At 45.4% G+C, this 26282-nt stretch overlaps 1 protein-coding gene across 3 annotated transcripts in view; it reads right to left on the reverse strand.

Moving 5' to 3' along the window:
• Positions 1 to 26282, reverse strand: part of PCYT1B (phosphate cytidylyltransferase 1B, choline) — a 124322-nt gene that overhangs the window by 19388 nt on the left and 78652 nt on the right. For all 3 annotated transcript variants that reach the window (XM_059157290.1, XM_059157289.1, XM_059157291.1), the window contains exons 4-7: positions 24267 to 24418; positions 21312 to 21390; positions 13663 to 13805; positions 10687 to 10875 (exon numbers count right to left, since the gene is read on the reverse strand). In XM_059157290.1, coding sequence (XP_059013273.1) covers positions 10687 to 10875; positions 13663 to 13805; positions 21312 to 21390; positions 24267 to 24418 — 563 coding nt within the window. The remainder of the gene's footprint in view (positions 1 to 10686; positions 10876 to 13662; positions 13806 to 21311; positions 21391 to 24266; positions 24419 to 26282) is intronic.

Genomic DNA, 26282 nt, shown 5'->3' on the forward strand with positions numbered 1-26282 from the left:
CTTTTTTTTTTTGTATGACATCTTCTTATTTTGATTTATTAACGTCTTATCACATAGGATTTGCAAATATTTGCTCCCATTCAGTAGCATATCTCTTCATTTTGTTAATGGTTTCCTATGTGTGGAAGCTTTGTAGTTTGATGTGGTTCCACTTATTTTTGCATTTGATGCCTTTCTTTAGGTGTCATACTAAAAAACCCAACCTGTAAGACAGATGTCAAGGAACTTATAGGAGCTCCTTGGAGTTTTGTTTTCTCCTAGGAGTTTTATGGTTTCAAGTCTTATATTCAAGTAAGGTAGTGGTCCAGTTTCATTCCTTCTGCATGTGGCTACCCAGTTTTCCCAGCACCATTTATTAAACAGATTGTACTTTCCCCATTGTATATTCTCGGCTCCTTTGTAGTAATTGAATTAACCATGTATGTGTGGGTTTATTTCTGGACTCTTTACTCTGTTCCATTGATTTTTTCTGTTTTAAATAACAATGCTATACTCTTTTGGTTACTGTAGCTTCATAATACAGTTGAAGTCAGGGAGAATGATGCCTTCAGCCTTGTTCTTCTTTCTCAAGATCGTTTTGGCCATTTGGGTTCTTTTGTGTTCAAAACAAGATTTAGGATTATTGGTTCTCTTTCTGTAAAAAAAAAAATGCCATTGAATTTTGATAAGGATTGTACTGAATCTACAGATTGCTTTGGGAAGTATGGATATTTTAGCAATATTCTTCTGATCCATGAGCAAGAAGTATCTCCATTTATTTGTCTTCAGTTTCTTAAATATAGTTGACATACAATATTTATACTTAATATCTTCAGTTGACATGACAACCCAGTGATTCACCAGTTACATGCATTAGGAAATGCTCACCATCATAAGTGTAGTAACCATCTGTCACCATGCAAAGTTATTCCAATATTATTGACTATATTCTCTATACTGTACTTTTAATCCTTGTCACCTAATTCATAACTGGAAGTTTGTACCTCTTTATCTCCTTCACATAATTCATCCACTCCACTCCCAGGAACCACCAGTTTCTTCTCTGTATTTACAAGTTTTTTTTTTTTTTAAAGATTTTATTTATTTATTTGACAGAGAGAGTTCACAGTAGACAGATAGGCAGGCAGAGAGAGAGAGAGGGAAGCAGGCTCCCTGCTGAGCAGAGATCCCGATGCGGGACTCGATCCCAGGATACTGAGATCATGACCTGAGCCGAAGGCAGCGGCTTAACCCACTGAGCCACCCAGGCGCCCTACAAGTTTTTTTTTTTAATTTTGATTTTTAGATTCCATATAAAAGGGAAATCATCTGGTATTTGTCTTTTTTTATTTGTCTGACTTATTTCACTTAACGTAATACCCTCTAGGTCCATCCATGTTGATGCAAAAGGCAAGATTCCATTCTTTATGGCTGAGTAATATTTCATTGTGTGTGTGTATTTTACACACACCACATAGTTATTCATTCGTGTATCAGTGGGCAGTTAGGTTGGATATTTCTTGACTATAAATAATGCTGCGATAAACATAGGAGTGCATAACATATTACATGAATGTATTTGTTTTCTTTGGTTAAATACTCAGATGTGCAGTTATTGGGTTGTATAGTAGTATTGCTGTTTTTAATTTTAATTTTTTAAGGAACACTGCTTTCCGTAGTGGCTCTACCATTTACATTCCCAGCAACAATGTATGAGTGTTTCCTTTTCTCCACATCCTAGTCAACATTTGTTATTTTTTGTGGTTTTGATAACTGCCATTCTGGCTGTGAGGTGATGATAGGTCATTGTAGCTCTGATTTGCAGTTTCTTGATGATGAGTGAGGTTGAATATTTTTTCACATGTCTGTTGGCCATGTGTATTTTTCTTTGGGAAAATGTCTGTTCAGGTCCTCTGCTCATTTGTTTTTATTAGATTGGGTTGTTTTGGTAGTAAGTTGTATACATTTTTTACATATCTTTTCCAAATATCTAATTCAGTAAGTTGCCCTTTTGTTTTGTTGATGGTCTCCTTTTCCATGCAAAAGCTTTTAATTTTGATATTGTCTCATGATGTTATGGCTGATGTCAAAGAAATGACAGCTTATGTTCTCTTCAAGGATTTGTATGGTTTTAAGTCTCACACTGAAACCTTTCATCCATTTTGCGTTCATTTTTATGTATGGTGTATTAAAAGGTCTTCCTGTTTCATTCTTTGGCATGTAGCTGTCCAGTTTGTCCAGGACATTTGATTCTAGATTATATTTTCTCTTTGTTCAAGTTCTTACTGTGTTCATCCATTCTTCTCCCAAGTTCAGTGAGTATCTTTTTTTTTTTTTTTTTTTTTTTTTTAAAGATTTTATTTATTTATTTATTTGACAGAGAGAAATCACAAGTAGATGGAGAGGCAGGCAGAGAGAGAAGGAAGCAGGCTCCCTGCTGAGCAGAGATCCCGATGTGGGACTCGATCCCAGGACCCTGGGATCATGACCTGAGCAGAAGGCAGCGGCTTAACCCACTGAGCCACCCAGGTGCCCCAGTGAGTATCTTTATTAAGTAAATCAGTTATATCTGTCTCATTAAGGACTTTCTCTAAAGTTTTCTTTTCCAGTTTTGAGCATATTCGCCGATTTTCCTTGATACTCTGTGTTGCTTTCTGTCTATTAGATACAACAGCCACCTCCTCCCGTGAAGAAGGAATAACCTCATGGCAGAGATGAAACTTACCATTCAACCCTCTCACAGCTCTTGGGTTGTCTCTCAAACCTTTGTGATTGTCCAAGCAGTGTATGCTATTTTTAGTGGATCCCAGTACTGGAGAGTGTAGCAAGGCCTATCAGTGTCCCCAAAGGGAGGATCTCAGTGAGCGCCTAGATTCAGCTGATTAGAAGCCAGACCCTCAGGCGACAGCATTTAAAATATGCAAATATAGGCATATTTCAGATCACCACACTAAAATGAACAATGAAGCAAGCCAAAATAATTTTTTGGTTTCCTCATGCATATAAAAAAGTTATGTTTACACTATACTGTAGTTTATTAAATTTAAAATTACATGCTGTCTAAAAAACAATATAGAAATCTTAATTTAAAAATACTTTGTTGTAAAAACAGGCTATCCATCTTCTCAGCTTTCAGGGAATCATCTTCTTGGTGGAGGGTCTTGCCTCAGTGTGGATGGCTGCTGATGGATCAGGGCGGTGGTGGAGGGCTGGGGTGGCTGTGGTGATTTCTGAAGACAACAGTGATGTCCCATCTCTTGACTGTCCTTTCAGCAACCATTTTTCTATAGCACGCAGTGCTGTCTGACAGCATTTTATCCACAGTAGAATTTCTTCACAAATTGGAGCCAATCCTCTCAAACCCTGCTACTGTTGTCTCGACTAAGTTTATGTAATATTCTCAATTCTCAATGCAACAGTCTTCACAGCATTTTCACCAGGAGTAGGTTCCGTCTCAAGAAACTGCTTTGCTCATCCATAAAGATGAGGAGCTGCTTCTTAAAGTTCTGTCAGGAGGTTGTAGCAGTTCATTCCCATGTCTAGGCTCTATTTCTAATTCTCCTCCTCCCCTTCCTACCACATCTGCAGTCTCTTCCTTCCCTTCCACCCTTCAAGATCATCTGTGATGGTTAGAACCTACTTTGTCCAAGCTCCTGTGACCGTTGATATTTTTACTTCTTCTAATGAATCATAAATGTCCCTAATGGCAACTGAGATGGTAAATCCTTTCCAGAAGATTTTCATTTGACTTTTTCTGGCTCCAGCAGGAGAATCACTAGCCTTAAATATAAGGCCCAAAAGTGAAAATGATTTCTTGATCCATGGGCTGAAGAAGGGATGTTGTGTGAGAAGGCATGAAAGGAACAATAATCTCATTACGTATCTCCACCAGAGCCCTTGGGTGATCAGGTACAGTGTCAATGTGCAGTGGTATTTTAAGTGATCTTTTCTGTGTGTGAGCTTATAACATTCAGTAAACTATGTAGTAAACAGATGGGCTGTCATCCATACTTTGTTCCCTTTATAGAGCACAGTCAGAGTTGATATAGCATAATTCTTAAGGGTTCTAGGATTTTTGGAGGGGGGGGGGTTCTAGGATTTTTGAAATAGAAAATAAGCAGTGGTTTTAACTTAAAGTCCCCAGCTAGGTCAGCCCCTGACCAGAGACTCGGCTTCTATTTTAAAGCGTTGGAGCCAGAATTTCAACCCCCCTCTCTAGCTATGAAAGTTCTAGGTAACATCTTCTACAAGCTGGCTGTTTCGCCTCCCCTGAGTTATCTGCTGAGCGCAGCCACCCTCACAGATTTCCATAGCTAGAGCTTCAAGAGAACTGGCTGCGGCTTCTACCTCAGCACTTGGTGCCTCGCCTTAGACTTTTGTGATCGTTTCTTTCCTTAAGCCTCATGAACCAAACTGTGACGGCCTCAGATTTTCTCTTGTGCAGCTCCTCACCTCTCTCAGCCCTCACAGAAGTGAAGACAGTTAGGGCCTTGCTCTGGATTAAGCTTTGACTTAAGGGGATGTGGTGGTTGGTCTGATCTCCTATTCAGACGGCTAAACTTTCTCTATGTCCCCAAGAAAGCTGTTCCGCTTCCTTATTGTTTCTGTGTTCACTTGAGTAGCACTTTAAATTTGCTTCAAGAATTTTTTGTATTCACAAATTGGAAAACTGGTACAAGAGGCCGAGATTTCAACACACCTTCCTTACTAAACTTAAGCATTCCTAGCCTTAGATTTAAAGTGAGAGACCTCTGACTCTTCCTTTCACTAGAAAACGTAGAGGCCACTGTAAGGTTATCAGCTGGCCTCATTTTAGTATTGTTGTTGTCTCAGAGAATAAGTAGCCCAAAGAAGGGGAGAGAGATGAGGAAAAAATTGGTCACTGGAGCAGTCAGAACAGACATTTAAGTTCACCATATTATCTGGGCATGATTCATGGTGTCCTAATACAATTACAATAGTGACATCAAAGACCACTGGTCACTGTAACAAATATAAGAATAATGAACATGTTTGAAATTGCATGAATTACCAACAAGTGACACAGACCCAAAATAAGCAAATGCTGTTGGAAAATGGGTGCCAGTAAATGAATTCAGTGCATGGTTACCATAATCCTTCAATTAGTAGAAAACAGTATATCTGCAAATAATACAAAGGAAAGCACTGTAGTATGAGGTACCCCTCTGTATACCCTCCTGCAGGACTGCAAGCTAAGTCCTGTTGAGCACCAGAGTTTGGTCATCTAGAGGTACTTGTCCATGGCAGTTATTAAAACTTAGGACACTTGACCAGTATACAAGTTCCTATCTAGGAGACGCAACACAGAGGGTGAATACAAAGTTGATGTCCAATGGTCCCAGTCCTTAGCGTGCATCTCATTAGATCCCTAGAACTGTGCCAAACCAAACGCCTTGCTTAGGCCCCAGCTCCTGGGTAAATGAAGAACCTCTTTGATAGAAAGACTGGGGGTTTATTTCAGCCTACTGTCTGGGCAGTGCCCTGGGGTTGGCTAGCCACCAGAGGAACATCCCTAGGGTGGCAGCCCCCAAAGACCAGGACCCAGACACATGTACAATCTCCTCTCCAGGAGCTACTGGTGCTCTGGAGGATGGAAGAAAGAGTGTGAAGCTAGGACCTGGCCTCCAAGGTCTCTGGAGAGGATTATGGTCAGCCCTTAGATGGATGTTTAATTAGAAGCCTGCCACTCTGGCCACAGCTATGAAGATAAGCTAAAAGGTTTATTTAACAGAAGCAGGGGTCTCTAACCTCTTGCTATGGCCCTGGGAGTGGTAGATGGTTGCTCAGTCGGTTAGTCTTCTGGAACTCTGGAGTGCAAGTTGCACTGGCCACCAGATCCAGGAGTTCTCGAGGTGTCCCCTCGGTGGCTACAAGATGGGGGTACCAAAGGAGGGTACAAGGTCCTTTCTGGGACATGCCAGTAAGCTGGACTGAGGTAAAGGGAAACTCAAAGATGGCATCCACCAGCCCCTGCCCCTAGAGACTAACCCAAGCAGGCTCCTAAGCTGTGTGTCAATTTAGATGCCTGCCTCTCAGGCCAATGATTTAACATAAACAAATAAAGTTCTTTCACAAAGGGAAATTATTCAGCTTTCAAGAGGAAGGAAATTCTGACACATGCTCAACACTGGTTCAACCTTGAAGACATTATGTTAAATGAAATTAGCCAGATACAAGGACAAACACTGTATGACCCCACTAGACTAGTCAAGCTCATAGAGACATTAAGAGGAGGGATTCCCAGGGATTGGGTGGGGTGAAGACAGATTATACGATAAGTACAGAGTTGCAATACGGGAGGATGCAGAAGTTCTGGAAATGGATAGTGGTGTTGGTTGCACAGCTATGAATATTTAATGCCACTGAATGGTAAAAATGGTTAAAATGCTAATTTTGTTAGGTACATTTTATCACAGTTTGAAAAAAATCAGGAGTGCACCTCATATCATGTAAATTTGTTCTTTCTGAAAAACTAACACATCATCAAGGTTTTAAAAAAATATCTCATATTAGATGCAAATGCCTATTTGGTTCATATACGGATCCACCTGACTGACTACACTGGGCCTGAGGGTGTTTGTGGTCCGGGATGAACTAAAAACTTGGACCTGACCTAAGGTTATTCTCTCTTGGTGCTCTAGGAAAAGGTCTATGTTCATGTTGTAAAACAGAATAGATGCATTTTCATTTCAAACAGGAAATGAATCCATGATTCAAAGTCAATTAAGGATTATGGTTACAGATCATTCAAAATGATACTTAATGTTTTTAAAATGTAGCCTATGTAGCTAAGGCACAATGTTTAAATGGAATGTGTCTGATACTTTCAAAAAAAATAAGTTTACTAGGAAGGCCTACCCCAAAAGCTGATTCAGCATCCGCTGATCCTGGCTCCATGAACCTGAATCCCTTGGAAAAGAATAGCATTGCCTCCAACATGACAACAAAGCTTCAGAATTCAGCTCCTTTGAAGCCCCTTCCTTTGAGGATAGTCTTGTGGGTATGTCTCTGAGAGACAGAGGTAATACCAAGTCTCTGTGGGGAAGGGGTCCCTTGGCCACTGTCTTCTGAGTGTGAGTCAAAACTAGTTACAAGAATCAAGTGAAAAAAAAAATGGATCAAGTACTTAAAGAGCTGTAGGTGGGAAGATTGAAAAACAACCTTTTGAGCTCTGATAATCCCCCCGTCGGACTGAATAAATGGGAATACATCCTCTATTATAGCAATGATGGTCCCACATCCTTGTGTGGTATCCTCCCACAATGTACCCCGATTGTCTGTGTGACCACTGCAATATGGCATAAAGTGATCATCACTTCAGAGATTAGTCTTAAAACACTAGGTTTTCTCTTGAATATTTTCTCACTCATTCAAGGGGAAGCCAGCTTCTCTGTCATGAAGAGACTTGAACAGCCTGTGCAAAGGTCCACATGGGGAGAAACTGAGGTACCTTGTTCTGGGTCACAAGATGTGGAAGAGCATCCTCCAGCCCCAGCTGGCCTCTTCACTGCAACGTCATGGCAGACCCTGAATGATAACCACCCACCTAAGCTGCTTCCTGACTTGCAGAAACTGTGTGAAATAATATTTGTTGTTTTTAAGTCCTTAATTTGGGGGTAATTTGTTACTCACTAAGAGATAATATCACCAGGGACACCAAGATTTCTGCTTGCTTAAGAGAAAGGCTGACACCACCTCTCCTGAATCTAGCCGAGCTGGCCTGAAGTGGCATTGTGGCAATGGGCTTTGTCACAGAGCCTTAGAGCACTTTTGGCACATGTGTTTCTCCAGATGCCATAGCCTAACCCAGTGCGGAAGGGGAAGGAAAGTGACTGCCTCCGGGGGACAGTCCTATGGGAGATGATACAGTGCTGGTCAGGAGGAAAGAGACTTGGCCCCAGGCTCCATCCCAGTACCTCCAAACACCTGGGAGACCATAGAAAAGCATCATAGTTTTCCTAGGCCTTTGTTACTTTATCTAGAACAAAGCTACAATACTCCTTTTATTGTGTGGTTAAAATGGGTAGAGTAGATATTAAAAGGCCTTGAAAAAGGTTTAACCTGCTATACAACTTCTAAACTGTAACAACATGGTCCTCACCACCACTTCACACTCTGCTGGATGGAAGGATGTGGATTTTTCAGGATGTGGATGTGGATTTTCACAGTTCTTCATATCAAGCATCAGGTCCCTCAGTGAGAAGCTAAGACTCTCCTGTACGGAGCAAACACAAATACCGCCGCATCCAGGTGGGCAGCAGAAAGGTCAGGTTGGAGGAGGTGGCAGGGAGTAACAGTGGGTAGTGGTGTGCACATGCATGGCTAACTAGAGGTCATACCTTTCCGGAAGGAAACGAAGGCCCAGCAAACCCCTTCCGCCAACTGAATTTGATCTAAAATTCACGTTGTACCAACTCCTGGATCAAGCACCAAAACAACAAAAGGCTAAGGGTATATCTATCTAGCAACCTGTATATATGATAGTGATCTCTGTATAGATCTAACTACAGAGGATTAAACCTCATCATTGCAGACGCTAGAAGGTTCCGGGAATAGGTCTCTATCAAGCACCCATGCATCTATTCAATCCAGACACATTTATGGAATACCTACTATAAAAAGCTACACACAGAGCCGCATACCAGTTCTGTTCTACCAAGTTCTGTACTTTAAATCCTTCTATTTTGTACTTCTCCAAGTTGGGGTTATTTGTAACAGTACTGTATTTGCAGGTAATGCAGATCCTCTATTTTAAGAAATGAGTTCTAGTCCCAAATCCACAAATAAAGAATTATTATAATAATAGCATATTCATGAAAAGCAAATTACTTATCTTGGCGTTTAACATCCTTGTAACTATTCCTGTACTTTTAATGTCAACAGAAAAAAAGCAATGTCTAAGTCTGGCTGATATGGTAAATTAATGTTAATAACAGTTTTGACACTAATAGCAAGTTTTAAAAAGAAAAACCTCCAGACTCGAAGCTGGGTTTCATTTCTTAAAAATCACTGCAGCTAGCTGTCACCAGACTCCTCTAGAACAATTCCAGCTACTATTTCACCTTCACTGGGAGCCTGAAACAACTAAAATCTATAACGTTACTATGAAATTCTATTCCTTCCCTGCCTATGCTCACTCCAAGTGGAGAAAACATCCATCCTCTTTAGTTACAATACCAGAGACCTATTTCTCTGCAGAGACACATTTCTGAATCCCTATAAGGAAGTGAATACCCACATGGTTCCATTTTAAAAAAACCACTAGCTGTTTGTCCATCCCCTGAACATAGGTTGTGAAAATGTGAACTATTAAAGTACACCTTAAACTAACGGGAAATTCTATACTTTGTTATAGATGTCATGGAATCCCAGAGACTAGGTTCTGCACCTTGTCTGCATGTTCTTGCTAGCACCGTGCATATATAAGCACATGACTAAATGGCCCATGAATTAAACTGATTTGAGCCAAGAACTTGAACAGGCCCATGGAGAGTGAAAAGGAACCCAGCACTTGGCTCCTCCAGTATCGCTAGCTCTTTCTAGACGTCATTGAAAGCTCGAGCAGCTGCTTGCAAACCCTCTACACCTCTCAGACTCAGGCAATAGGACCTGATTAGCCTATAACACCCACCTCTATAATCATTTAGAGGCCACTAGACTTGAAGCAAAGCATCTCTTCCAACTTCTCAAACATTGTTCTTTTTCTATTACTAATTGAGTGTTTTACTTTTAGATAATCCTATAATGAACCAGCTCAAATGAGCAGAGGCAGCAGTGACAACCCATCAATAAAATAATTAAGCCAAAGTGGATTTTGTTAGAGACTTCTCATGTCATAATAGGAAGTCTAGGCTACTTAAAAACAAGGAAATCAAATGGAATCATTTCGTTTGGTTTTAAAAAGGCAGGCTAGCTTTAAAAGATCTCTTTCATAGACCCTCAATGCTGCTGACAATACTGGTTCTTTACTCTTTAAGTACATGCACAATAGAAATACCAGTGGAGTACAAGGTGGTTTCCAGAATTTTCTCTTTCCATAGCTTCCACTCAGAATTGTTTGTAGAATTTAGATGAGACCCTCTGTACTTTCTCTAAGATTTAGATCATGGTCTCAGTCCCCTAAGACTTGTATACTTTATCCCAACACATTTATGCCATGGAAAACAGGAAATTCAGGGCATGACAGGCATCGATGCAGGGCAAAATCATGCCTCTTCTCTCTCTCACATGCAATGGAAGAAGTTTCCTGACAAAGCTGACCAACACAACACATCTTTTGCCCCCTTCTCCCTTCGTGGATCCAAGAGCCCATTAGCTTATCTCACAACACAAATGCCATGACACCACTGACCCACTTGAATCTCATCCCCCAGATTTGCCTCATGTCCAGCTGAAAGACTACAGTGAGCTACAGAACCAACCTCTGTAGTAACAGACCTTCAGCAATTACCAAATGGCTTCAAGGTCTGGACAAGAAACAGAAACAGAGACCAGAACTGGCTTTGGGTGCTAGTGGGTGCCATATTGAGGGATAAAGCCAAAACTAAATAAATGACACACACTTGAAGCTACTCGAGCAGATGTGCATATTGGACTGAGATAAGGGACACCCTTGAGTAGATCCATGAAGATGAAGATAAACCAAAAATGCCCGTCACCACAGGGCCAAGTGAAGTAATTACATACCCATGCACCGTCAGGCCCAAACAGCTCTAGGAAGTTGCCAATGAATTCCCTTGACTTCTCTTCCCACTTCTGAATGAGATCATGACTCTTTTCTTCCACTCTGTTGACAAATTCCTTTGATCTTTCCTCTACATTCTTGACCTTTTCCTTCATCTTGTCTACTTGGTTCTGGAAGCGGTACTTCTTCTCCTGGTCAAAAATGAAAAGAGATTTATCCCAGAGGGCATGAGAGAGACCAGTCATTCACACTAATGGTCATTTTATTTCGACTTGTGTTTGTTCTTAACCTGAAGAGTCAGGATGTTGCTATTTCCAAGGGCTAGATTGACGGGAAGGCACATCTCGTAAGAAAAGTCATTTGTAATTAGTCTACTTGGATATGTAAAGTGAAATACAAGTGATTTTAATATTCTTTTTCTTGTAAACATCAGAGTTGAAGTCACTTATATAAGAACAAAAAATACATATTTGCTGTTTATTACAGGTAGCTATTGGGCAACTCCCACCCCCCAATTTTCCTGGGATTTAGACAAAAGTATGAGTTGTCCATAGAATGGTCACTCAGAGGCTGCCCGCATTCTCTCTTTTACTGGGACATTGGTAAAACCAGTGCTGGTTGAAATCAGCCACTGGCTAAGCCATAAAAGCCGTGTATGACACTATAATTTTCATTGTAATGATATTTTCCTTTAAGCTAGTTGAATTGTATCTGTTTTCTTGGTGATGAAGACAGCTTTCATCCTGATAGCCTCTCTGGACTGAGAATTTGTCCTTCTTGTAGCCGCTATGCAGCAATGCTCTTCCGGTGTGCCCAGAAGGCCCTGTATGCTGGGCAAGTCACACAGGCCACCTCTAAACCTGTTTCTTCCTGGTCAAGTGGGGATAATTATCATCCCTACCCCATCAAGTTCCTGTAACTATTAGGTCAGAACAGGCATGTGAAGGGCTTGACACAAAGCCTGGCATTTAAAAGTAAAAACACAGTGTGCGTTGGCTGTTTGATTACGATGAAGTAGCATAAGTAAGCCTCTCCTCGTGTCACTTGAGGAACGTGCTAGCAAAGCACGGAAATAACATGAGATGAATGGCCTTCCCCTCCATGAAGTCATGATCTGTTCTCTCACAAGAAGGTTTTTTCTTCACTACATGGGACTCAAGTTCCTATCTCAGAATTTTTTGAGACACCTGAAATATTGAAATATTCAGCCCTTCCAAACTTGACTGCGGCCTCGGTGGGGCATGAGCTGCATGTAACCTGCGGCGCTGGGGGGGCAGCCTGGGCTGGAGGGGCCGGCAGCCATGCAGCAGGAAGCGCTGCCACCGCCCCCTCTGCTCTGCTGGAGGGACCTCAGCCAGGTCCCCTCCGAGCACAGTGTTACTCATGTCTAAGTTGAAGGACCTGGACTAGGCGACGGCCGATGGCAGGTTCCTGCCTCCTCTGAGGTTCATTGACGCGCCCATCTGACATTTGATTCTCTCTCTGAGCTGCAGCCAGCCTTGTCGCAGAAAGGCCGAGAGCCGTCCACGCTCACTACATGGTTCCTTGAGTTAAGTGGCTTAGCTAAAGGCCGTTAGAAGAGAACGAGCAATAACTTTTGGAAATGGTTTCACATGCTTGAATGGCTGACTGGATTCAATTTAAAAGAACAGACAGTTTAATTTATTGAAATAACCAGGGCTTTATTTTCTATAAGATACCAAATAATCACTTTGATGGGATTCTTCTCAGCCACTTGTTCTGGTGCCACTTGAACCCAACATTTTCTGTTTTGTTGCCCGACATGTGTGAAGCCACAGAACCTAGACTCCCAAGCTCCTGCCTCTTGAGGACAAAGAATAACCACTGGTGGACAGTTAACAAACCGCTCCCCACCTAGAAGGCACCAACGATCAAGGTGTATAAGCTTCCAGATAGTGAGGGCTGTGATCAGAACCATCCAGTTTGGCAGAAAAATCACTCTTAAAAAAAAATCTATTGGGGGGGGAGTGTTGAAATTCCGCATGGATGAAGGGTTTCTGTTTTAATCAACTTTGTCCCCTCTTCGGAATCCAGGCAAATACAGTTGTCCAGACATACTAACATCACCTCTAGCAACTGGACTGCCCTCTTAGCTTTGTAACAGCCTGTTTTGCTTGTTTTAAAGATTGTTTTAACAGTTGCTCTATTATTAAACTAACAGCAGCTCTGTGGGAACAATACAGCACAAATACAAAAGGAAGCCAAGGACTTTAGGCTTTATTTAAGCAGCTGTAATTTCTCTGGAAAATAAAAAAAATGGCTGTTAAGGTTTCTAATGAGCATCTGTAAGGCCTTAATAAAATGAAAATTTAAAACTCATTTTCTCTGAGTTTAGCTTTTCATTGCCTCTGCCTTCCTTCCTTCCCTTTGAGCAGAAGACAATGCTTGCCTTTCACGAGGGCAGATCTCCCAGACCCCCTTCAGTTAAGTCTGAGAACTCTCAAAGCAGGTTGGAAGAGGAGAAGGGAGACAGCCCCTTTATAAAACGTGGAGCTCACTACTGTGGGCTTTGACTGACTTAAGTTAGTCCTTTGGAAACTGTTTTCTCCATCTGTAAAATGGGGAGAATACAGGGGCGCCTGGGTGGCTCAGTGGGTTAAGCCTCTGCCTTCAGCTCAGGTCATGATCTCAGGATCCTGGGATCGAGCCCCACATCTGGCTCTCTGCTCAGCGGGGAGCCTGCCCCCCCCAAACCATCCGCCTGCCTCTCTGCCTACTTGTGATGTCTGCCAAATAAATAAAATCTTTAAAAAAATTTTAAAAATGGGGAGAATACATCAGTGCACCATTATGCAGACTGAATTAGGACAATAAATATACAAGATCAAGAACACTGTGGTGCTGGAATTTAAAACAGAAACGCTGTGAGGGATACAACAAGCACTCAGCAAATGGCGGCAGTGCTGGTGTGTGTGGTGTCTGTCAGAGGACGTGGGGACGGGGGGTGGCACGCTTACATTTATGAAGCTGACATTGAGCTCCTTGGCTGTGTACCCTCTCTGTAGGTTGCGTCGGGCATAAACATCGTAGTCGCGGACGATTCTGGTGATGATGTCTGACGTTGAGATGCCTTCCGTTCTCTGAGTTGGAACAAACATTCCTGTTCAAAGAATAAAGAGAACAAGAGTGAGATGGTCTCTGTTGCCCCGTTTTCCATAAACACTCGCTTCCAGGACAGAGCAGCAGCTCCTGGGTGCATGAGTGAGGCTTTTGCATGTGGCACCAGCTGGCTGGTCCGGGCTCAGCTCCGTGCACTTCCGGCCGGCCCGGCACCCTGGCCCTGGGCCCTGGGCGCTCCTGGCATTCATTCGTGCCACGTCCTGCTTCTCTGCCCCAGGTCCCCCCTCCCTGCCTACACCAGCTGCAGCCTTCCTCCTCCTCCAGCAGGGCCCAGCTTCGAGGTGTCGTCTCTGCCAAGTCTTTCCTGATAGCACCAAGCAGAAGCCATAACCTCCAGGATACAAACCTGTCTTCCATTAACAAACACACTTTAAATGCCCATCTCCTTGTCAAAAGGGAACGTTTTCAAAGTAGAGATCATGCCTCGATGGCCAGCCCCCTGCTTGGTGCCCTTTTCTGGCACATGGAAGGTGCTCGACAAATGCAAATTCAATGAGTGACTAGAGAGCCACAAGCATGACAGGCAAGTCCTCTGTTTCCCCCAAGGAAGCCTGCAACACATTCAGCTGAGGAAAAGACCCAAAGGCACTATTTTGTCATCTCTGATTTGAAGACATGTCCTTGGGTTGCTGGATGATTTTATCTCCCTCTCAACAGTCTACTCTGGATGGTGGTTTCACCACTCAGGACCCGGTCATCTAGAACACTTGGGACTGAATAAAATAAGCTCAAAGGATGCCAAGTTCTACAAGACCCTCCTTACCGTCCTCAAGGCTGAATTTGGGTGCACCGATACAGGGCTATAAAGAGGTCGCTAGTGTTATCGAAGCAAGAATGTGGTTGTTGCTTACACTTCTGTCATCAACTGAAATGACATGTTGGCAGTTGAGGTATTTATACCAGTATGATTATGGCCACTCAGAGACATCAGGGATGGGACAGCATGATGGACAGGGCCTAGGGACAAGGGCGCTGGGTTCTCTGGAGACTTGGGCTAGACTCATGCCTCAGAAGTCAAGTTTCTTAACCTCAGTGTCCAAAACTGAGAAATGAGGTGACCAGACAAGATGACCTTGGGCTCATCTGTGCCACCTCCCTCTCCCTCACTCCCCATGTGCAGTCACTCTCCTTCACTCACCAGTCTACTCCCTAAGAGGCTCCCCAATTCACCCACTTTTCTCCCTCCTCCGTCTAAAGCCATCTAACACCATCTGGCTCAAGGATTATATCAAGAGCCTCAAAACCAGATACTGATTTTTGTTCCCTCAACCCTGTCTACACATAGCAAGAGCCACAGAACAGTCTTTCAAAATAGAAATCAGAGGGCTGCCCAACATCTTTCACTGGCTTTCTACGGTCCTCAGTATTCAGACCCAAATCTGTACCTTGGCTCTGCAGCGGCTTACTTGACCCCTTCCCTGTGTGCTCTCATGAGTCTCATCGAAGACCCACTCCCCAAGCTCACTGCCTAAGCCAAGGCCCCTGGGCTCCACCACCGTGAGCGGCCCCATTGTCCTTGGATTCTCCAGAGGTGGGCAGCAAGCTAAGCCTGCCTGAACCCCCCACCCTGAACTGGAGCGTCCTGACAGGGCGGGCCCCCTCCCCCCACTCTGCCACCAACATCCTCTCTACCTGGCCAACTCCCAGTCATACACTGGGCTTCACCTTCAGTGTCACTTCCTCAAAGAAATCTCTCAACCCCTGGGCTGGCTCTTCTGGCTTTTATTCCCTCTCATGCTCCACAACTCTTTTTCTTCAAATATTCCAAGGTCTTTATAGAGCAGCTTCTTCAGCAACTGCCTTCCCACTTGACAATAAGCTACATGAGGGAAGGGACTGCTCCTGTCTTATCCTCCTCGAGATTCTCAGCACCGGGCCGCAAGCAGGCGCCGGGAGAAAATATGCTGCCCGACTGACTAGAGGACTACTGATCTCTAAGGGCCTTTCCAAAGCCACTTCTGTTTCTCTTGTCCCCCGTGACCTTGTCAGCCTTCTGGCCCCTGCTAGGGCGGCCCACGGAATTTGCGGCCGGTGTCAGCTGCCCATGCGTGGTAGCCGCAGCCGGCAGCTACTCCTGCAATGGGAGACAAAGCACCCGCTTTCTAATACTCTGGGGCTCAGAGCACGAATTTGGGGTTTACAGCTAGGTCAAAAACTTCGCCTCCCACTTTTGAGAATACAGACTCAAACACAGAAAACCAAAGGGAAGGCAGAGGGTGTGACCATCCCAACATCTGTAGCTGAACAGCCCCCAACTGACTCAGCTGTGCAGGGGGCCCTGGGGGCTGGGGGTCCCAAGCTGGGGGACTGAGACAACACCCTCACCTTGGTGGGAGCAGCAGGGACCTTTCCAGTGAGCACCGCATCCCATCTTTTCCCACCCCTTGCCACCTGGTGAACCGTTTGGAAGATCCTCCGGCCCCTAGCAGATTTCAGCAAGTCACTTAGGCCCCGATGACATGAGCTCCCCCATGGTGTGAGCCACAGAGTAAGGGCTCCCTGGCTGAGTAACAGGAAGTTGGGGGCGGGGACAGGCTTGCTTTGGTGGGGAGGGAGGTCTGTGAAAGAAGCCAAGCCCTCTGCTGACATAATGAAGCACCCGGCTTCCTCCAAATCCTAATTAGTGCTCTGCTAAAAATATTCGGTAATGAGCATGATCAGAGAACCTTTTTTATCATGCTTTTCCGAATCGCAGAGTTTGGCTATGGAGCTATTTTAAGCAGCAGCCAAGCACACGATAATGAAGGAACCTTTCGAAGGTAGTAGGGCCACAGCAGCAGGAGGACGAGGCCCGCAGACCCGACAGTCCGCCTCATCTGCGCACCATCCTTCCATCCAGCTTCGCCGGAGGGTTTTGACGTTTAGCTCTGACAAGCAAAGCGGAGAGCTGCAGAGTTTAATCCAACCCCTCGATAGCTCTGGCTTCTTTTAAAGTGACTGGTGACTTTCAGAGTAGATCTGAATTAGAGTGCAAGAGCCCGGTGTGGACGCCGAGGCCATTTCTGAGCATCTTCCTTTCACGATGAATGCCATGGCCTTCTCTGCCGCAGCTCCCCCCCCCCCCCCCGCCCCCGGCAAGCCAGCAGCAGAGCAGACCAAGGGGCCTGTGAGAGGAAGGGTCGCAGGTGGTCTCTGCCTGTGCGCCGGGGGGAAGGTAGGACACCACCTGACTGTTCAATCTGAAGACAGGAAGCAGGCTGAATAGAGGATGGGCGCCTTTCCCATCCCCCGGGATTACCTGCCCCCAACAAAAAGAAGGTGGTAGTAGTGACACCGGTGCACGTCCATGGCTGGGGCCCAAGAGGCCCTGAGGCTTCTGTCAGGACTGCTGACTCTCCGAAGGCCTCCCTGCTAGGACACACACCCTCACAGGCAGCCCCGCGCTTGCCGAAGCCCACGCACCACGCCGAGGAGCGACGAGCAGGCGCTGCGGCGTCCACCACGGCTGAGCTCCCTGTGGACCACCAGCACCCACTGCCAGCCAGACAAGGGCACCGTCTGGGACCCCCAGGCCACCTGGGGCTTCGGATGACCACAGTCCCAGGCAATAGCTGAGTACACCCATGGGAGAGACCCCAAGCAAGAACCACCCCACCAAGCCTTACAAAAGCACAAGCAAAAGGAAGTGGCTCTTTTGCGCCACCGACTGTGGGAGTAATTTGTTATGCAACAATAGGGTGCCGGATCGCTTTTGAGTGAGGAGAATGTTAGACCTGTTCCCATATCCTAAAATCGGGAAAGCAACTTTTTCTTAGCTCACTAGAGACTACTCACCTAGCAATAAAACCACCACCAAGTGCATGTTTTTGCTCTACAAGGCAGCTGAGAAACTGTCCCCCCAGGAAACATGGATTCCATTCACCCCAGGTGAACTGTACCTGGTCTAGATTCTTGCTACTCTGAGTGAAGTCTATGGACTTGCAGGACCTACCAACCCAGCAGCTCCTTAGAAATGGGGATCTGAGTCCCACCAGACCTAAAGAACCCAAATCTGCATTTAAAGAGATCCTGCAGTAGATCTCCCAAGGCGAGGGAAACAAAAGCAAAAATAAACTATTGGGACTAAATCAAAATAAAAAGCTTCTGCACAATGAAGGAAACAACCAACAAAACAAAAAGACAGACAACCTACCAAATGGGAGGAGATAGGTGCACATGACATAGCCCGTAAGGAGTTAGTATCCAAAATACATAAAGAACTTACACAACTCAACACCAAAAAATCCAATTACAAATGAGCAGAAGACATGAAGATGACATACAGATGACCAACAGACACATGAAAAGATGTTTAACATCACTTGTTGTCGGGGAAATGCAAACCCAAACTACACTGAGGTATCAGCTCACCCCTGTCAGAATAGCTACAATCGAAGACAGAAGAAACAGCACGTGTTGGTGAGGATGTGGTGAAAAAGGAGCCCTCCTTTACTGTTAGTAGGAATGCACACTGGTAGAGCCACGGTAGAAAAGATTATGGAGGTTCCACAAAAACTTAGAAATATAGAATTACCATAGGGTCTGGTAATAATACTACTGGGTGTTTACCCAAAGAATGCAAAAGCTGTAATTCCGAAAGATACACGCACCCCTATGTTTACTGCAACATGATTTACAACAGCCAAGACAGAGAAGCAGCCCAAGGGTCTGCTGACAGATGAATGGATAAAGATGTGGCACATGTGTACCCTGGAATATGACTCAGCTCTACAAACGAATGAGCTCTTGCCATGGGCAACACCATGGATGGACCTAGAGGATGTTATGCCGGGGAAATAAGTCAGAGAGAGACAAATGCCATAGGATCTCATTCATATGTGGAATTTAAGAAACCAAACACATGAACAAAGAAAACAAGACAAACCAAGAAGTAGACTTAACTGTAGAGAACAGTCAGTTACCGGAGGGGAGGTGGGGGGGATGAGGGAAATAGGCGAAGGGGATTAACAGGGCACTTACGATGATGAGCCCTGAGTAATGGACAGAACTGCTGCCTACTATACTGTACACCTGCAACTAGTAGAACACTGCATGTTAAGTGTACAGCGGGGAGGGGAGGGAAAGAGAAGAAAAGCAAGATTCTGTAGGGATCTATAGTGACATTCACATTCGACAAGCACTGGTCTATACCAGGTCCTTCATGGCGATTTTAAGGAAGGACCAGCCGGCTCACAGCCCAGATCTTAAACTCAGACAGGTAACCATCGCTCCATACCATAAGCCATCTCCACGTAACTGATTCCTCAGCCAGTTTCTCCCCTCCTTCTCCCCTCCTACTCCTGCCATGTTCCTCAGCAGCCCGCCAGGTCTAAAGGCTACGGTGGTTTGGAGCAATTTAGAGCAGGTGGTCAGCCCCTCCATTTAATAAAGGGGTGAAGGACTCAGGGGCCATGATACCAATGCAAAGCAAACAGATTAGATGCAAAGGTTGATATAATTACCCCTAGACTGCCCCGTCATCTAAGTAATTTGAAAAACTGTAAGACAGTGTGCGCGTCCAAATTATCTGGGTAAACAGCTCTACTCCCTGCAGAGTAGGCAGAGTCCCTGCAGACAGAAGGCCTCCATCCTAAGCCGAGTCCCCATCAGATTGCATCAAAAGCGCCCTCTTGCTTAGCTAGCACTGAATGAGCACCACACACGTACCAGGGGCTCTGCTGGGGATGGGAAGATGGAGGAGACATGGCAGAGACCGCACCATTTCATTCTAGCTAGACACACACACGCACACACACACGCACGCACACGCAGCATGCACGCCGGCCCACGCACTATCAGGATGCCGTCAGAAGGGAGCGGAGAGAAAGATGCATTTGCAAAGAGTATCTCAGCAGGGATGGGGGGGTAGTGCTGTGGAATTACGCCCCCAGGAGAGAGGCATGTCAAGGGCTGGCTCCTCAGCTGGGCACAGAACGGGCCTGGAAGCCCAGAGGAAGGGCATGCCGGGCCCACAGAAGAGCCGGAGCCAAGGCGCTAAGTGGGGGTGCTTCCGGGCACTAGGATGGACTCCACTGGCCTGGAGTTCAGGACCTGAGCAAAGCGGTGCAGAGCCCAGGCTAGCAAGATGGAGAGGTTGGGCAGGGCCAAGGGACAAAGACCCAATCACAAAACCTGGGAGTGGTGAGAGAGACTAAAGGGAAAGAGAAGGTCCCAGAAGTAGAGGACAAGAGAGCACCTTGGAGAGGAGAGTGGTCAGCAGGGTTGTTTCAGCCAGAGGAGGACAGCAAAGAAGCCACTAGACTGGGTGGGCTGAAGGTCATCAGGGAACTGAGGGAGGATGGGACAGAAGTCAGGGCACAGGTAGCTGAGCAATGACCGGGGCGGGGGGGTCCACCTGCGAGGTGCCGGCGAGGGATGGCGCAACAAGGATGGGGCTGGAGAAGGGAGAGGGAGGGCAGAAGAGGGATTCTGTTATTTTGTTTTTGTAGACTCTCAAACAGTAGTAAACTGAGAAGCAGCTGCTGGAGAGTGAGAACCCTGCACACCAAAGAGGGGAGGCCTAAAGCAGACAGCCTTCAAGGAAGGGAGGAGTGAATTCAGGTAGAGAAGTCAGCCTGGGACAGACAACCTACCCCTTTCCCGCAGGATGCAGGAGGGGAGGCGAGGCTGCAAGCGCTTACAGGTACATCAGGTCAGGAAAGTGAATGTTATCAAGGAACATCAAGAATCCCGCTGAGGCTGGAAACCACGGATCTGTTACGATGCCCAACAGTGATTTCCCTCAAGTCCTCAGCGGCGAAGGAATAGGGACAGAGAACTTGGCAAAGCAATGAACCCCAGGGAGTCTCCAATGGAAGGAAACCTGCCTCTCTCCAGCCCCCCAAGAACTCCCTGGGATAGACTAGTCTCTGACCTTCAAAGAAATGTTTGGTGACAGCTGGAACAGTTTCCAAAGCTCAGGCACCACGCCTGCCCTCCATGACAGCACTTACCAGTTTGGTGACGGAAGTATTTTACCTGATTTCCCAAACATTTACCCATTCTTTTTTTGCTTCTGCGTGTGGCACCTGAGGACATTATTATCATGTGACAGAATGACAGGTGAGAGGACTGTCTCCTTGGAGACAAGGAGTCCAGATTGCTAATGACCCAGTTATCTGTCTTCTGGAAGGAACTTTCTTGGAAATAGAAAATAATTTCATTCTGAATTCTAAATATGAATGAGGGAAATGATTGCCCTTTAAATAATAAGGTCCTATGATTTTTGTCTGATGAGCCCTAAAATTGAGCCACACACTAGAAGTTGGTATACTCGTGGTTCAGCAAAGAGTACTTTGGTGCTCGAGTTAATTCTTCTATAAATACCTAAATGATGTCTGTCCTTTGACTGGGTCTTCGCGCATGTCAACAGAAGCTTATAAAGGCTACTTGGCAGACGTCTGAAATTCCAGTGCCTTCCATGTATATGCTACAAGACTAGGGCAGGGGTGTCTTATTATACCTGACAGTTATAATGCGGTGGACAGGTGAGCACAAGGGAACTCACCTGCTTCCTTTATATGCTTGTAAACATCATCAGAACCAGCAGAAGAGTAGGGTATATCATCATGGGCCACAAAGTCAATCTGTTGGAGAGAGAGAAGTGACGTCATCACTGGGATGGATGTGCAAATGCCTTTTATTTTTTTAACTTTTTTTTTAAAAAGATTTTATTTATTTGTCACAGAAAGAGAGAGAGAGAGCAGGTAGCGGAAGAAGCAGGCTCCCCAATGAGCTAGAAGCCCGCTGTGGGACTTGATCTTAGGACCCTGGGATTATGACCTGGACAGAAGGCAGACACTTAACTGACTAAGCCACCCAGGCCTCCCAGCGTGCAAATGCCTTTTGAAATAAAGCAGTCATAATAAAGCAGTTGAAACAAGCAGTTTACAATGTGCCTTTGATTCCTTGACTGAAAGGTACTGCCTGCCAACTGTCTCCATTTCCAGGAGATTAAGGGAACTAGATTGGTTGGTCTCCTTCTCTGGGCCCTCTCTTTCCTCTGACAGGAGGCTTTCTAGGGCTTCTGCCCTTCTGTCTTTAAACTTCCTCCTCAGAGAATTTATTCATGCTTCAGATTTTAATCACCCTTGCTATGACAAGGAACCCAAACCTCTGTTTCCTGTCCCACTGATGGCAACAGGCCCTCCCACTTAATCCATGTTTTATATGGTAAAAACGAATTTACACCTTTTTGATCTGAGCTCCCTAACCACCTTGTTAGGCGGGTGGGACCTATTCCACTGTTTCCATTGGGACAGAAGGCTGCCGAAACTAGAAAACCTGTCATGTTTGCCCCAAATCACCCTTTTCTATTTTGCCACCCTTTGGAGTCACTTTAAAATCAACCTATTTGAAATTGAACTCAGCCTGAAAACAGGGGTCCCCTCCTCGCGGCACCTCCAGTTTCCCAATGTACCCAGGCCCCAAACACCTTGGAACTGGGCTTCTTTCCCTACTTCCTTCAGTCTCCAGGCACAAAAGCCCCCAGGGCCCCTGTGGTGTATGCACGCGCGCGTGTGTGTGTACGTGCATGCACATGCGTACAAGTGAACGTCCCCGCACGCACACGCACCCAGTAGGTCCTCTCCGCGACTGATACACGAAATCCAGGGCCCTGTCACCTGGACTACTGCTTCCAGCCTGTGCCTGCCCTTCCTCACTGCCGTCTCCTTTCCAAGCCACCTGTCACGTGGGAGGCAGGTCCTTAACCGGGTTTCTTCGTGTCCTCCTTCCTCCTCATCTCCCCTAGCTCCCTGTTTCCTACTCCATCAAATCAAAACTTGCTGCCTGGCTTTTGAAGCCCTTTGTAACGAGGCTTGGCTCCACCTCGAGAGGTAGTTTACAGCAGCAGTACCATCCACCTGCCCCACCGCTTACCAGCTAGAGAAATCATACATTGGCCGTAAGGATTAAATCAGCATTTCTGAACCTTGACACCTGTGACATTTTAAGGTGGATCATTCTTGGGGGGGGGGGTGCCCTGGCTTTTATCCGTTAGATGCCAGTAGCACCCCTAGCTGCACCCAGTTGCTGCAACAATCAAAAATGTTCCAGACAGGGGCGCCTGGGTGGCTCAGTTGGTTGAGCAACTGTCTTCGGCTCAGGTCACAGTCCTGGAGTCCGGGGATCGAGCCCCGCATCAGGCTCCCAGCTCCATGGGGAGTCTGCTTCTCCCTCTGACCTTCTCACCTCTCATGTTCTCTCTCACTGTCTTCTCTTAAAAAAAAAAAAAGAAAAAAAAATGTTCCAGACACTGCCAAATGTCCCTTGAGGACAAACTCAAGCCCAGTTGAGAATCACTAGATTGAACGATGTCCTGATGGAAAGGTGCTAAAAGCGATAACCAGTACATAGTAAGCACTCAGTCACTGTTATTATTCAATCCATTCTCGGGACTCAAACTTAATTCCTCTTCCTCTCTGATATATAACAATGACGATGACAAAGTCTCACGGTAGCCATGAGACTTAATGTGATTCACGTAGGAGCAAAGCCCTCAGCACAGTGCCTGGCACGCAGTGAATCAGAGACAGTGGCTGTCACTACCCTCATCTGTACGCCCATCGTGCCTGGCACAAGCCAAACATACAATAGATGCTCAGTAAAAATGTGTTAGTGATTGCTGGAAGCAAATCATATTGTAGTTTCTCCTTTTGCTTTTTATTCTTGCTGAGAAATTATCTCCTCTGCTATTACCCATGCACATTTATCAGTGTTCTCTCTCCTCTTCTGCATCGGGAATTTAAAAATAGAAAAGAAAACTCTTAGAACAGCTTCATCTTGTGGGTTTTTTTTTTTTTTTTTTTGGTACGGCTTATAAAAGGAAAGAATAGCTCCTAATGTGGGGCTGGTAGGGAGACACAAAGCACATAATTTCATGCAGATCAAAAGAATTTCTCGTGTTTTCAACTAATAAAAATCTTTTATCAGTAGGAGTCTCAGGGTCACAAAATCATAGATATAAAGTTCTTTCCTTAAAAGCTGACCTGTGTCCTTCTGGATATAATGCGTGTTCCTTTTTTCCTTGCAAAAGATGCCTGCGAATATACAAGCATCAGTAATGATGACAGTGTGGTAATGACAATGACGTTTCGGAGCTCTGGCTATGGGCCAGCTAGTGTTCAGTGTTTTACTTACATGATCTCATTAGGTTTTCAAAACGAGCCCATGGGAGAAGTACTGCCATCACCCGACTTTACAGTTTAAGTAAGTAAGTTCAAGATCTTGCTCAAGGTCCCACAGTTAGGAAGGGAGAGAAGCCGCACTTGGACGTGGATGGTCTAGCTCTAGCACCCACAGTGAGGAAGCGAGAGGATATCAGTCCCCAGGCCTGGGCAGAAGACAGGTGCCGTATCAAGTGATACCTCTTTTAGGGAGTAGAAGCTTCTGGGCTTTTCGCATGTAGGCTGCAGAACCAGACTCTAGTTCTGCTACTTAGAGAACATGGAAGAGTAAGTACCTTGTGTTTTTCCAGAAACTCTGGGGTGAGTGTCCACGGAGCATCTCTAATGACTTCATCCACATAGCGACAGTGTCTGAGAGCTTCGTATCTCTCTGCTTCGTTCATCACAGTGAAGCCTTTGAATTTGTGGGTGAGGTCATCACTGCAAACTGAAAAGAGACACACGCATGAAAGGCTGCTACCTGGCCCAGGCCCTGCTTGCTGCCATCCTGGGCCTTCAGGGCTTATTCAGCAAAACAAAAGGAGCTCAGCCTTACTTGGTACACACATAATCAGACTTGTTTTTCTACAGGAACCAAGGATCAGGAAAACAAAGCAAGCTGAAATCCATCAGCAATTAAGAATTCCATTTTAATGTTAATTTCAATTTCATTCTCTGTTGCAACTTTTATTAAAATTATTCTTCACACTACCTAATGTGACTTCTGTATCTTTTATTTTCCTATTCCACCATTTGATAAAAAATACTATCTGGGGAAAAAAAAATGGCCAAATAACCAGAGAGAGGGGAAAGAGACAGAAAAAGAAAGGAAGCAGGAAGCCTGAGTTTCAGAAGGTTTGAACAATCAGTTCCAATTCCCTTGATAGATCATTGTACTTAGTAACCCAAGTGTGATTGCTTTGCAGGCATGTGTGCCTGGGCACACACACTTCTGTTCCCCGGACTGAGGTCTAGTCACTACACATCAGACCACACAATCAAGAGGAGGAAGTCATAAAACAGAAGATCTAGTCTAGCAGAATTCGTCCTTGTAACGTTTCTTTCCTTTCTAGATCACAGGTTCCTGAATCTCCCAGTGAGGGGTTAATATCATCCATTCTTAACCTTAGAAAGGATTTTTTGAGGGTTTACTTTGAAATAAACAGAACAGGAAATATTATTCATTATTCTGTTCTGAATATATTTGTTCTTGGGAAAGGCAGCTTTCCTACGTGTCAGTGAGAAATGTCACTGTGGTTCCAGTCCCGGTTAACCAATAACCTGGAGAAGGTCCCGCTGCAACCAGACCACCCTGACTGCTCTGTAAGACGTTTTATGTACACATGACGAATTTACAAAATTTAAACATTCAATATATGTTTTAAAAGCAAAAATATAATTATTTTCTTGGAACCAAAGGATGACCCACATCCAGAACCCAGTCTAGTCACAGAGTAAGTACAGCCGACGGCCACAGCCAGCATCGGTGGCAAACCTCCCAGGGCAGCCCTCACTCGATCCACCTCCAAACCATCAGCAGACCCAGACCCGCTGCACCCCTTTCAGAGTGCACCTGCCAGCCACGTGGGTCTCCCCACTCCCCTGTTCACCAGCCTGCCCAACTTCTCCCCGCCTGGATTACTGCCCTTGTCTCCTAACTTGGCTCTTGTTCCAGCCCTGCCCACCCCCAGCAGTATCCTCCTGTTGGCCAGAATGATCACCCTTAAAACCTGTCTGACAGTCGTTCTGAGGCTCAGAATCTTTCCCGTCTCCCTCGGAGGTAAAGGGAAACAATTCCAGTGGCCCACAGCCCGCCCCCCCCCCCCACCCGAGACCCATGCCTCAGCCCGTCCCTTGCGTCTCCGATGGCATCTCCTTCTTTCATTCCAGCCCCTGGCCTCCGTGCTGTTTTCTGAAGCCAGCAGGAAGGCTCCTGCTCAGGTCAGGACTTGGCACTTTCTGTTCCCCAAACCTGGAACAGCCTTGTTCTGAATAGCCACAGAGCCCACTTCTTCCCTTCCCTCGACGGTTCCCAGCCATCCTATCAAAACTGCCATTTGGCCCCCCGCAGCTGCCGGCTGCCGTCCCTTTCCGGTTTTACCTCTTGCCATGGCACTCCTCACCATGCAACTGTCTTCGTGAATTCTACTGTTGATGTCCTTCTACTAAGATACATGCTCCCTGAAGACAGGGACTTTTGTTTCCTTTTCTGATGGCCTGTAGTAGGCTCTTAACAAGCATTTATTGAATGAATGAATGAACAGTGCCTGAAGTATACAGATGCTCCGTTAACGTTTACTATGATTTAAAAT

Source organism: Mustela lutreola, chromosome X (assembly GCF_030435805.1).
Source record: "Mustela lutreola isolate mMusLut2 chromosome X, mMusLut2.pri, whole genome shotgun sequence".
In the NCBI taxonomy this organism is placed as follows: Eukaryota; Metazoa; Chordata; class Mammalia; order Carnivora; family Mustelidae; genus Mustela; species Mustela lutreola.